The sequence below is a fragment of the Lissotriton helveticus genome, chromosome 1_1, assembly GCF_964261635.1.
Source record: "Lissotriton helveticus chromosome 1_1, aLisHel1.1, whole genome shotgun sequence".
Lineage (NCBI taxonomy): Eukaryota > Metazoa > Chordata > Amphibia > Caudata > Salamandridae > Lissotriton > Lissotriton helveticus.
In genome coordinates, this window is record NC_136057.1 from 1002207600 (window position 1) to 1002221060 (window position 13461).

At 50.1% G+C, this 13461-nt stretch overlaps 1 protein-coding gene across 1 annotated transcript in view; it reads left to right on the plus strand.

Moving 5' to 3' along the window:
- Positions 1-13461, plus strand: part of LOC144819850 (uncharacterized) — a 444078-nt gene that overhangs the window by 398814 nt on the left and 31803 nt on the right. Inside the window, exon 16 of the mRNA XM_078677585.1 lies at positions 11865-12013. Within this exon, the coding sequence (XP_078533711.1) occupies positions 11865-12013 (149 nt within the window). The remainder of the gene's footprint in view (positions 1-11864; positions 12014-13461) is intronic.

The following is a 13461-nucleotide window of genomic DNA, read 5'->3' on the forward strand; positions in this document are numbered from 1 at the left end:
CAGGAAGCCAGAAGGCCTGCTCTAACTAAGGCACGACTCGAATGGCAGACAGATATTGGGAGGAACTTTGGTGTTAAATGCTGGCAATGCTGTTGCGCTATGAACAAGGGGATCTCTTTAAACAGCAGGCATCGCCTCGTGCACTTCAAATGTTAATCATGTGTATTCTACTGCAGAGAGATTGTATAGATCTGGGTTGTGGGACTCCGCAGAATATCAACGTGGTTATGCCTAGGATGCTGGGTATATACACACTGCATTTGTACTGCCCAGCTGTTCTGCCTTTTTGGGAAGTGGTTTTCCATAAACTCTGGGCTATTACTGGCTGTTCTTTGGAACCTGATCCCTTGCTTGCACTATTTGGGATTGATCAAACTGTAAGGAAACTGGTGGCGATGGCACGCAGACAGGGTCTTCTGTAATCCTCAAGCAGATGTGTACAATGATCTGCTACCCACTCAGTCGCCCCAGGTGTTGTTGGGGCCCGTATCAAATGTACCTGGTGAACAAGGAGACTGGTGAAACAGTAGGAGAAGCTGACAACCCCCCTTGAATCTTTCTTTGTTGAGATGCTTACAGTTTCTAATCAAAAGGATTGCCAGTGCCTATAGGAAGTATGCGTAGGTGGTAGTAGCCCAGTTCTTTACTGTATGTATTTATTGCATGCTTTGCCTTCTAATGTAAGACCTACTTGGATATTTGTGATTACTGTGCCATTACATATCTCTCTAATAAGATATACTATTCACCCTGTAATGATGTAACCAGCCTAGCCTGATACTAATGCTTGTATGATTTAAATCAATCAATAAAGAGTTCTACCTTAATTGATCTTAAATGATTATTCAAATGTGGCAATTTTATCGGGCGTGGCTTGGCCGGCTGCAAGATGGCCGCACTCTGAATGGGCTCTGACGGCCAAGCTTGTCAATCCACAATAAACCTTACCTGCACACCAACGCTGATTCCTGCCTCCCCTGCTTGCGAGGTGCCGGTTCATCGCACTGCTGCCCTTCTGCGAGGTCCCGGGGCGGAGATACGCCATACTCTTTTGATGCTGGGCCTGCGTTCCTGGGCCCATTGCGGTCAGCCCTCCCCGCTGCGGAGTGTGGAGGCCTCCTGTTGCTGCTCGCAGCTGCCGCGCGTTCTGGGGACGGCGACCGCCATCACCGGGTGAGTGCCGCCACCTCTGTGGCTTTATTGGTGGGGTAGGGGGGCTGCGGGCTGTTCCGTCCTGCCCGGGGTGCTGCAGCCTGGGCACTAACGTCCTGACACCCCCACGCTCGCCGCCTGTTGCGGCCGCGGGCAACCAGGCTTGGCGACGTGAGCAGCGGGCCCCCCGCGGTTCCTCGCTGGTTCTGCCTCTGTCTGCGGCCGGCGCCTAACTGCCCAGCGCTTGGCTCATCTGCAGTACCTGCCTCCCCTGGCCTTTGGACCCTCCCCTAGGTGCTGTGTAGCGGTGATCGGGCCTTGGCCTGCGGCGGCCCAGCTGCACTCTCCACTGGACCGATACCTGCCTGGGGGGACGCCGCTGGAACTTTGTGTTCCTGCCTCTCATCGGAGCGGGTTCTACATTGCCGCCATTGGGGCCTGTACATCGCCCCCCCTTCCTGCTTGCTTCCCGCTGGGCCGCTGGGGGGACAACGCTGGAGCCTGGTGCTCCCGCCTCTACGCCGGCGCTGCTCTCCTCCTGCCACCATAGCTGCCTGCACACACGAGCTGCCGCTTGGAGCGCCCTGCCTCCTTCACGGATGGGCACTTTGGTTCCTGTGAGTCCCTAGGGTGGCGCGGGCACCCGGTACCGCCCTCCAATCACTGCCGGCGCCTAGAGGTGCTTTCTTTGCCTTTGCCTGATCCCCTGAGGTTTGTGGAGCGCCTAACCTTATTCCCGCCCTCGGCATGATGTAGCTCAGTCCTGTGGCCTAGTGCATGTCGAGCGGCCGTCTTCACACCTCTCAAAAGCAGGCTGGCTGTTGGCTCCTCTGCACCCTCCAAAATCTCGGTATTTGTGACTTTGTGGGGCTGGGGTCTGCCGGTGGTATACCTGACTGATGCTGGCTTGGGCCCCTGCTCGCATTCCTTAGTTGCCGGTCGTTCCAGTGGGAGGCTGTAAAGAGGGGACACTGAATGCTCCACTAACTCACTACCTTGGACGCCCATACTATCCCTGGGGCCTTTCTTCCGGTCTGCAGCGGTCTTCATTGGGGGGCTCCTGTTTGACACTTATTAGCCTTATACTGTCGGCTCTTGGCGCACGGCGTGCCCCTGTCCTCATTGGCCGCCTGTTGTCTTGCGTAAGCCTCACTCTTGGCGACTGGGTCTCTCAACATGGGGAAAACGGACCCTAGACAGCCCAAGATAGCTTTTGAGCTCCGAAGGTCTTCCCGTCAGGACGGTTCTTGCTCTAAGGGCGCTGATTCTGCTGTCACCATGGATGCCCCTCTACTCAGGATAACTACCTCAAGGCAATCATGCTAGACGTGACTGGAATCTCGACCCAGCTAGATCAACTCTCAGCTCGTCTGGACTCGGTAAAGGCCTGTGTTGACACTCACAACAACCGCCTACTCCATGTCGAGACCAGGGTGTCAGACGCTGAGGATGCTGCCACCCAGGACTGTCAAACTACAAATGGAAAAAATCTTGGCTGCCATCCGGGAGAAGAACGAGGATTTGGAGGCCCGCTCCCGTCTGAGCAATCTCCAGATCATGGGCCTCCCAGAATCCACCAACATTTCAAGGATGAAGGACTTTGTGGAACAGCTGATCAGGGAGCTCTTTGGAAATGTCCTCTCTCCGGTGTTTATTGTGGAGCGTGCTCATCATTCTCTTGGCCCGCGTCCTGGTCCCAGGCTGCCTCCACGGCCAATCATCGCTAAAATCTTGAATTACCGAGATCGTGACGCCATACTTCGTGCTGCACGAGATCAGGGCACCATCAATCACCAGGGTAACGCACTATCCTACCCGGACTACACCCTCACAGTCCTAGCGGCCTGGCGAGAATTTCTACCTGCCAAGCGACTTCTACAGAAGCATGAGGTCTCGTACTCCTTGGCCTACCCAGCAAAACTGAGAGTCCAACAGGGCACTAAAACAGTCCTCTTCCTGATCCGAGGGAGGCTTTGGCATTCGCTAAGAAACTCGACAAAGACGCCCGCTCCTCCCCTCCTAAATCTCAGCTGGATGGCTCTGATCGTCTCAGTGACAATGATTGACTGTGCAGACTGTTTTTCTTTGACTTCTGCCTTAAGGGATGCTTAACACCACTTAAGCTTGGCCACCCTGCTTTCTTGCAGGGGTGTACGCCTAGCCCTGCCATGCCCCCATGGGATGATTCCCTTCTCAGCTGTTCTTCCCTTTCCCAGTTGTGGGTCCCTGGGGTGGGGTGGGTTGGTGACTCAGCCTAATTGGGAGTGAGAGTGGGTGCGGAGTTTCTTTGCAAGGTACTGTTCGGTGAGGGTGGGTGGGGTTTTCGGGGGATTGCTCCTCTATTGGGGTTGTGGCTTTATTTCGCCACTGTATGTTTGTTCCATACTGCTTCCACATGTATGGTTCTTGACACTGCATTGTGCTTCCTGCATCGCCTCGCCTCAAGTCGATTCCTATCAGCAATAAGTCTGGTCTGCTACACTGCATTATGCTCTCTGATTCGTTCTGTTTACGCTCATTGGTCATCTATTGTTGGTCAACATGTTGCTCCACTGGTCCCTCCTTCCCCTTCTAAGCTGCACCTCCTGTGGTTTTGTTCATGGGGCTCTATCACTGCCCACCGGTGCGCTCTGCTCTTTGAGCCATACCCATCAGTTAGATGCTTGCGCGCCTCTCCCGCACTGTCCTGTTTGTGGAAATCCCCCGAGGGCCGTTTCTATTTGCTTGTGCTGCTTCCTACCTGTGCTGCTTCCTGCCGCCCTTTGACTTTCCTGTTTCTCATGTGTGCTGTGCTTGTCTGCGTAGCTTGCCGTCTGCGCTGGGTTGTGCTGCACTTTGAACTACCCTCTTATGGCTAACATCGTCTGCTGGACTTGGAATGTCCGGGGTCTGCGTGACCACCGCAAGACCCGACTGATTCACTCACACTTACAGCGACACAAAGTAGATATGTCTCTTACAGGAGACACACCTGTTGCCTGGATCCGTCTCCAGACTCTAATCTCGTTATTGGGGGGAATCCCACTCCTCCACCTACTCGTCGTATGCCAGGGGAGTCTCAATTCTGATGCGCCGGGGCCTCCCTTGCCAGACCGTCCGGGTACTCCTCGATCCGGAGGGCAGATATGTGATCCTCCATGGTCTACTACTGGCTCAGCCTGTTACGATTGCCGCAGTCTACGGCCCCAACTCCGATGACCCGGAAGTTTTTTAATCACATCTGGCACCTCATCTCCTCCTGCGGCCCCGCGGTGGTAATTTGGGGTGGAGATTTTAATGTCACTCTATCGGCGACTTTGGATCGGTCGGGCTCCTAGACGTCCCATCCGTGTGCAGCTGCAGCTCTCACGTCTATTTTAACCGATAATGCTCTTTATGATGCTTGGCGCCACTTCTGCCCTGATGCTCGGGAAGGCACCTGCGTCACTGGTGCAGGGGCTGTTGGTCGCGAATTGACTTTTGGCTGACCTCGCCGGACGTTTTGTCTTGGCTCACCGACGCAGTGCACATGGCTTGCACCTTCTCCGATCATGCGCCGGTCCAGATCCGTCTTAGCCCTCCTCATTCCCCGCGACAGGCCTTCACTTGGCATCTCCCCCCTAACGCCCTCCGGGACTCTGCTTTTTGTGCAGACATCCAAACCGCGATAACCAACTATTTCGATTTAAACACGGGTTCCGTTGACTCCGCCTCCACCTTAAGGGAAGGGTTTAAGGTCGTCATTCGGGGCGAATGTATTTCTAAACAGGCCGGCGTCCTCTGCTCTATTCGTACACTCTGGCTAAGCTCGAGGAGTAAATTAAAGATCTGGACGCTGCCCAGGCGGCACACCCAAGGCCATGAGAGGCTGGCGTTACTATGCCAAAAACACACTGAATTCTCAGATGAGGCTGGTCGTGAACTGTCTTTTTTGGGCAGAGAGGGTCGGGCACGTCGCTTTGGGGAGGGGGACCGCCCGGGGCGTACTTTTCTTCGTCCACCACGAGTTGCCTCCTATATAACAGCCCTCAGTGATGGTGGCCCAGATAGGACTACCTCCCCGGAGGACATAAAATCCAGCTTTCTCGATTTCTATTCACAACTCTATTCTGCCGGTACTCCTCTGCCATGGGAGGGTTTTGATCAATACTTTCAATCTATTGCGCTGGTCTGGCTGGAAGACTACCACCGTAAATTCCTTGATGAACTGTTTTCCAGGGAGGAAATACTGGCTGCCATCAGTAGTCTACCCGGAGAAAAGGCTCCTGGCCTGGATGGCTTGCCAGCCTCGTTCTACAAAATGTTCGCCGATCTCTTGGAACCACATATGGCGGCTATGTACAATCAATCTTTTGATACCAGTCTCTTCCCGCCATCCTTGCGTGAGGTGATGATAACCTTGCTTCTCAAACCCGACAAGCCTGCCGACCATTGCGACTCCTACTGCCCCCTTACCCTTATAAACAAAGATAACAAAATGTTTGCTAAATTGATCGCCTCCCGCCTTCTTTTACTTATGCCCCTCATTGCTCTCCCTGATCAATCAGGTTTTATTCCCGGTAGGGCATCCTTGCACAACCTTCGTACAATCTTCTCAGTTCTGCATCAAATAAATCCTAACCTACCGGCTGTGTCTGTCCTGCTGGATGCCACTAAGGCGTTCGATACGCTGGAGTGGCCCTTTTTATTTTATATTTTGCCGCGTATGGGCTTCAGTGAAATCTTTCAGCGTAAAGTTAAACTCCTTTACACCAATCCCTCGGCAAGTCTCCGCATTAATGGTCAGGTCTCCGACCCTATTAGTATTGCTCATGGCACACGCCAGGGGTGCCCGTTATCGCCCATGCTCTTTGCCATCGCAATGGAGCCCCGGGCCCCAGGCTTCGGCAGCATTACACTCACAGTAGTATTGGTTTTTCGGCCCGCTCCCTGCTCGTCTCAATGTACGCGGACGATGTTACCCTATGTCTGCCATCTTCAGGAGAACCTCAGCACCTTGGTTCAGGAAATCCTACACTTTGGTGGGCTTTCCGGCATCCAGGTGAACTGGAGCAAGTCTGTTCTATTCCCCTTGACGGATGCCACCGTGCCATTCCCACCTGACTTTCCATTTGTGTGGGCTTCTGGCCCCACGCGCTATTTGGGCATATGGCTGAGTAGGGATCTGGATGAACTGTGGCGGTTTAACTTCGGGTGTGCAGTAGACTGGCTAGAATCCAGGATTCCATCGTGGAGGCAACTTCCGCTATCTCTGGCGGGACGAATCGCAATCTCGACAAAATGGTGGTCCTTCCTAAATTTCTCGGTTTGTAAACATCCCTATCCCTCTCACTTCTCATTTCTTTCGTAACTTACGCTCTCTAATCATTTCGCTCGTTTGGGCGGGTAAACAGCCAAAAGTAGCTTATGATATCCTTACTCTCCCCATGACTGCCGGTGGTATGGGCGCGCCTGACTTCAGGATCTATGCCTTGTGTGCCCAGGCCAGCTTCCTGCGTTTTTGGATTCCCCGTACCCCTTATCAGCCTCACGTGGCAGTTGAGACGGACATAGCTTCTCCCTGGCCTTTGTCCATGGCTTTGTTCACGCTCGCGGTGCGCCCTTTGGCGTAGGTCGACACGGTCGAGATGCTGCGATGGGCCGGGTCTGGTCTGGTCTGGTCTGCGTCGGCTTTCCAGCATCCCTCGGCTCTCTGCCAACTCTGTGCCAATGGTGAACCACCCAGATTTCCCCTCACTTCAGTCTTCTAGCATGTCCAGACATGCGACGTGGTTGGGTTTGAGGACGGTGGCAGATCTATACCCAGAGAATACCTTCTACTCTCTTCCTGACTCCTCAGGGCCGCTGGACACACTGTTATTCTACCAGCTGCGTGCTACTTGCGGAAACTGCACCCCACATTCCCCCAGCCCCCGCCCACCATGCTGGCTCTGTATTTCGTATATACTTCCCTGTCGCCGCACAAATTAGTCTCCAAATTATACGCTCTCACCCTAGTGTCCGCCCCCCGTTTCCTCAGATTGTGCGCGGGTGGCATGGGGTGTGGATCTCAATATCGACATTTCGCAGGCCGACTGGCTATATTGCTGTAATCAGACGAAAAAGCTGTCACCGAACTACTGGCTCCGTCTGATCCATTTCAAGTATTTGCACAGGCTGTACCGCACCCCAGTGCAGCTCCACAGGTTCTGGCTAATTCCTGGGGACAATTGTGTGCGTTGCCCTGCTCCTGCCGAGGAGTTTGCCCATTTAGCGTGGCTATGCCCTAAGGTCTCTGAGTTCAGGCGGGCTGTTTGTTCCACCATTTCTGACATCACCGGCGCTGCAGTGCACCCCGATCCACCCCTGTGGCTTCTCGGCTGCGTTAAATTCTGGCCTGATGCTTCTCGACGTCTGATCTTGATGCTGCTGGCCCTTGCTATGCACAGGGTGGCCATGTGTTGGGGTCGTTGGCCTGCTCCCAAAGCCGAGAGTTGGCTGGAGGATGCCTCTCGGTGCCAGACTCTGCGTTCGGATTTCTGGGATTTATTGCCTGCCAGCTCTCGACCGGTTGACATTTGAGGCCCTCTCGTTACCTATCTCCTTTCCTGTTCCCATCCCAGTGGCCCTGCCTCTCCCGCACCCCCAGCCGGCCCTGTGTCCGCGGCGGCCGCCGGCGCTGGTCAGTGACTGCTCTCTCCCTTTCCATAAGCGCCCCCGCTTTTTTAGTACCCCCACTGATGTTGCTATTTTGTGTGTTCTCCCCTTGGGGGGTAGGGACCTCGGTGTAGTGGAGCTGTGATTTCAACTTTCACGGTTTTTCAGTTTGCTGCAAGATATAATCTCCTTGTTACTAAACGCTTGACCTGCTCTGTATGTTGTCGATTTGAGCTGCAGTATTGCACGGTGTATTGTGTCTGCCATGATTTTCCTCAATAAAGGTTTTTGAAAACTTAAAAAAGTCTAGACCTATGGAGGTCTATACTCGCCATTTGGTTGATATTGCCAATACAGCTTTTCCTATTAATGTTTTTTTCATCATTTAATACCCAAATAAACTCAAGTGATCCCAATCCTTTTTGATCGGACCTCCTTTACCGAACATGTTTCATCTAATAAACTTTGATGCAACTGAACACTATTGAGCCCTTAAGTCACATAGACTGTCCCATTACACATGGTTACATATACACTGCTTTTCCATAAACGCTCCACTATTTAAACTGCTAACACATTGGCAGGTCAGCAGTTGTTCACTTCGAACATGACTCGGGCCTGCCATTGCTGCATATAGTGCAGTTTTAAACTGCCAGTTCGACCTGGCCAAATAAACCGGTCACCAGGCCTAAACCTTCCTTTTTAATATGTATAAGCCTCCCCTAAAGTATGCTCTAAACAACCCATAGTGCAGGGTGTATTGTATTTAAGAAGTAGGACGTGTTAAGTTTTATATGTCCTGGTATTGAAAAACTATGAAATGTTTGTCACTACTGTACAGCCTACCTCTCCTATGGGTTAACATTGGGTTATCTTCTTACAATTAATAAGTGCTAACGTTTAATTAGGAGCAGATAGAAATGTCATGTTTGTAATCAAATGTTTTGTAATTAAAAATCCTTTTCAATGGTAAAGTTAGATTTTAGATTACAATTTTGGAGATGCCACTTTTGGAAAGTTTAAGACACACAGATGACGGATGGAATGCAGAGCAAATCAAACATTCACCCCCAGTCAATAGATCAGGGTTAAATCAATCGTTCTTTTGCTCACTAGGCCATCCCTGTTTGGACCCAGCCATATGCAAATCAGTCTTGAACCTGTGCCTCAAGGAAACAGTCCAGCCCGAGCTACAAAGCCAGGTCCTCTCTGGACCGGAAACAAGCATCCTGGGATCAGTTTCTGGGCATCACCCCTCAGCTGCCAGACTAGCTTGAATCCAGTGGCACAGTGAGCCCAGGACCCACATCTGGGCATACCCGACGCACTTAGGGCGCAGGGTCAAGACTGATTCTCATAAGGCTGGATTCAAACTGGAGTGGCATGGGGAGCAAAAAAACTATGGATTTAGGCCCAGATCTCTGTACTTGGGTGAATGTATGACATTGTTCTGCATTCTGTCCATCAATTGTTCTTTTTGCACTTTTGGAAAGTTGCCATGTTCCTGTCCTAAACCTTCTGAGGCCTTCTGTGAGTTTTCAGCTGCTTGCCTGTTAATTGCTCCTGCTTGCCTGTTAATTGCTCCCCCATCAGGAGTGTGTATTGGGCCAGACAGTGAACGACAGGACCTGGATGTACCTGGGAGAGGCCCAACCTACCAGGATGAGAGAGGCAGAGCTGGTCCCTACCACACTTTTTCATTTCAAAGGGCCATTTCCAGCACAAATACAAATGAACTTGACACCAGCCTGTTGTACCCTAGATCTCCTGGAGCCTGTACAGGGGGAGAAAGGAGAAGGAAGGAAATTTTCAGAACCAGATGTGGGGATTGATTAGAAGTCTCCCCCGACTTCAATGGGTGTCACCGGGTAAGTGACTGCCTTGTTCGCCAGAGGACTGACCTGCTGCTGCTGGAAGCCTGCCTTGTTCCCTAGAGGACTACCCTGGCACTTGAGACCTGCCTTGTTCTTCAGACAACTACCCTGCTGCTTGAGGTCTGTCCTGCACTCTGAGAAGGAAGACTGGACCTGCTCTCTTCATGCCATGCTTACAGGAGTAACTGCAGGGTTGTGTTGGCTGACCTCCTGTTCTGAGCTACAGGGACACATTCTCCAGAGGCCTCCCTGCAACTGCCCAGTGTCGGCTACAACTGGTCCTATCTGGGTCCTGCAACTCTACCTGCCCTTAACTCCTCTGGCCTCTGCTAGAGTGAGTTCCTGGTCCCCAGTAGGTGCCTCCCCGGGTGCTACACCCTTGGCTGGCATCAGTTGAACTCCTGTCATATCCTGAAGTTACAAGTTGTGTGCAACATACTTTGTGAAGGTAACTTTTTCAGGGGGAATAACCTGCTCCCTATATCCGGCCTGCAATCCATCCTGGTCGCCCTGAACTTGTGACTTTGTCCCTGTCTAGCGTTACCAGATAACCATAGTTAGCGCTTTCTGCTTCTTGGCTCTATTTTTACTTAAACCTTTAAAATTGCACATCTCCAGTTCTACTGATAGGATTTTTCTCATTGTGGTCTCATTTGATCACTTTGTCATTGTTGTAAATATTATTATTTTTCTAAATTGGTATGGGATATCTCTCGAGTTACGCTTTAACTTTATTAGTTTGTTTGCTCCATTAATATTTAACACATTTCTCCAAGTTAACCTTGACTGCTTTTGGGCCAAACTACAAGAGGATTAAGCACAGGTAAATTTAGTGACTTTTGTGGTTAACCATGACAAGGGCTGTGGTTGTTGTTTGAGTAGGTTTTCACTGCTCTGTCAATAACCCAATTTCTACATTACTCAATTGCTATACCTTTCCCTTTATATTTAAACGATCTGCCCTACCATTTTCAGCATTCATGTGTCATCCAAGCACTGTGGTCAGTAAACCCTTCAATTGTTACTATCCAAAAATGCATGTATGGCTCATTTTGTTTCTCTTGCTAAAATAATCCAAATCTTAAGTTATTTTTGCTCCAATTGTGTGTTTTTATCTCACGCTTTTTTCTTATCAATATCTGTTTCTCATCTCCACTCGTCACTTGCTTGTTAATGGTCCATTCTCTTACCATTTTATAAGTCACTTTGAATAATTTATTGGTAAGCCCTGATGAAGCAACATTCTAATTTATCTTGTTTAGAAACAAGTGTTGGCTTATGTTTCCTCTAATGTAATTTACTGCTTATACTTTGTAATAGATTTAGCCCTACTAGGAAACAAATTAGCTCTTTTTGATTTATTTATGTGGCTTGATTCCTAGGTGTGACTAATTTACTGGAAAATGTCCTGATTATTAAAAATCACACTTTTGAAATTGAGAAACTCTTAAGAAAATTTAACTAACGCCATAGCCTCTACTGTGCCTACAGTTGTTTTTCATTGGTAAAGCTTGGAAGGGACTTTACAATTCAGAGACTCAGCAGTCTCTCAACTAGTGAGTCTTCCTTTCGATTTGTGTTTCGGATACAATAACAATTGTGCTAAATTATCTTGACCAAATCATCCATGTTCCTCCTTGAAATAGTTTGAGTGCTATCCACCAACAAAGCAGTAGGATGAGGTATCAACCAAAATAATTTTTGTGTCAATAATATTCAGCTTGAAACTCATGCATTTGTTTTGAGTGTGTGTGTATATAGTTCCTGTCACTAAGCACATACTACGTTTATTTTGTGCAGCTTTGTTTATGTAGTGCTATGGGAATGGGGGAAGATAAGGTACAATAAGAAAATATTTCCTGTTATGCGTGGTGAATCTATGCAACTAGTGGCTGGCTGATGCATTTAAAAAGGCCTATGAAAGAGACTGAAGGGAAGCAAAAGTTATGGAGTATATCATGCAGAGTATTCATATTAGACCAGTACTAGGCAGGCTGGATGCCCTTTTAGGTGCTTATATGTTGTCACATTTTGTTTTGTGCAGACCCTTGATCAAGGTGTTTTAACTGTGGTCTTTGATGGTGGGTGGCTGTAGTGATAGTGCTCACCATGATATAGGGAGAATGTTGACTGATCTTCTGAAGTCTGTAGGAGAACTCTAGAGACGTTCTAATCTTTCCAATGGTGTGCCATGTTCCTCATGACTTAACTTTTTTCCTGCAGTCCCTGGTCACCACCACAGTGCAGTTGTGCATTGGTCCCGCTGGCGGGCTATGGTCATACTCATTCTGGCCACTTTAGCGATGTCTGCATGTGCTGACCTGGCCACAGAGCACATCAGCCCAATCCTTACGGACTCCACAGTCTCTCAAGTGAGTGGATTTTTTTTCTGTACCACACCATACCGAGTGGTTTTTAAATGCTTAAACAAATTAGGTTCTGGAGGACCTTTCAAGCTTCATTTCCTACAAATATCACCTGCTACTCAAAGGTGGTGACCACATTGAAGGCTCCACTTTCCAGTGCTTCCAATTTCCGTACATGAACCTTCCAAAACAGACTGCATAACTTTAGTAATGTTCTTTAGCTGAGGCATATGACACATTTTTTACAGTTTTCCTGTCCTGCCTGTCAAAAAAAACTTGGAACTCATTTAAACGGACACTCATGCTTAACATGAACACTAGATTGCATTATACAAATGTAGATTTGTTTTCTCTCTAGGCATTAGGAGATAGTGATTTGCCCATATTCACAGGATGAAGAGCCAACATTGGAATTTTAATCTGATTCCCCAGTTCCAAAGTCGATAGCTCTGGCTGTTAGGCCATATCTGCTCAGTGACTTGGTTGTAGTGTTTTATCCCGGTGCGTCAATTTCTGAAGCCTGTTGAAAATCATTTTTATTTTTTTTTAAAGAATTTTTATTGCAGCAGAAGTATGAGTACAATTAGGCCGCCAACGAGGTCAGTATCTGATAGTCATGGCACACAAGCTCTGATGTGGTACCCTTAGCCTAACACGGCCATTCAGCTCACACCCCGGAGGTCGAGCGGCAGTACACAGTAGAGTATCATTCGCCAGGAACTGTAGGGGTACACACAAATAACTGTTTTCCAGGCAGTGCATAAAGCTGCTTTTCCGACCATCCAGGTCCCCCCGCACCTGGTCCAACGAGCCCTGAACAATACCAAACACCTCCCTACCCCCCTCCCAGTCCTGCCTCCCTAACCCCAATCACCCCCTGTCCCCTTAACCCCTTATCCACCCCCCTCACCCATCCCTCCCCCCCCCTGACGTGTCAGAGGTCCACAAGAGCAAGCCCGAGACCACTCGGGTAGATCAGGCCCGAGACCGACAATCAGGATGAGCCAGTAGGAAAGTGCAGTCAACACGTGGGGCGCGGGGCAATCCCAGGAAAGAAGTGGGCCGAGCACCCACCTAAGCCGTGGTGTCTAAGGGCCAGGGCTGCCCGCGGGGAGCCCTCGCTGTTAAAGGCCGGCAGCGTGAGTTCTAGTACCAGTCGTTCCCAGGCCCGGGCCCTCTCCAGAGCAGCATCAGAGCCTGCCCTAATCGCCAGTTGCAGACGTACCTCCCCCTCACAGCTGGCCCATCTAGCGAGCTCCGCCCGCCATCTCTCCACTGTGGGCCCCCTATTTGCTTTCCATTGGGACGTTAAGGCTCTCTTCGCTAGCAGCAGACCCAGGTCCAGGAATTTACTAGTGATTTTGTTTTTTGATGTGTGTGGGAACCAGTGTAGAACGCAGTGTGCCATTGTGTGTTGCAAATCCCTTTCAGTGATCGCCCGCAGAACGTCTACC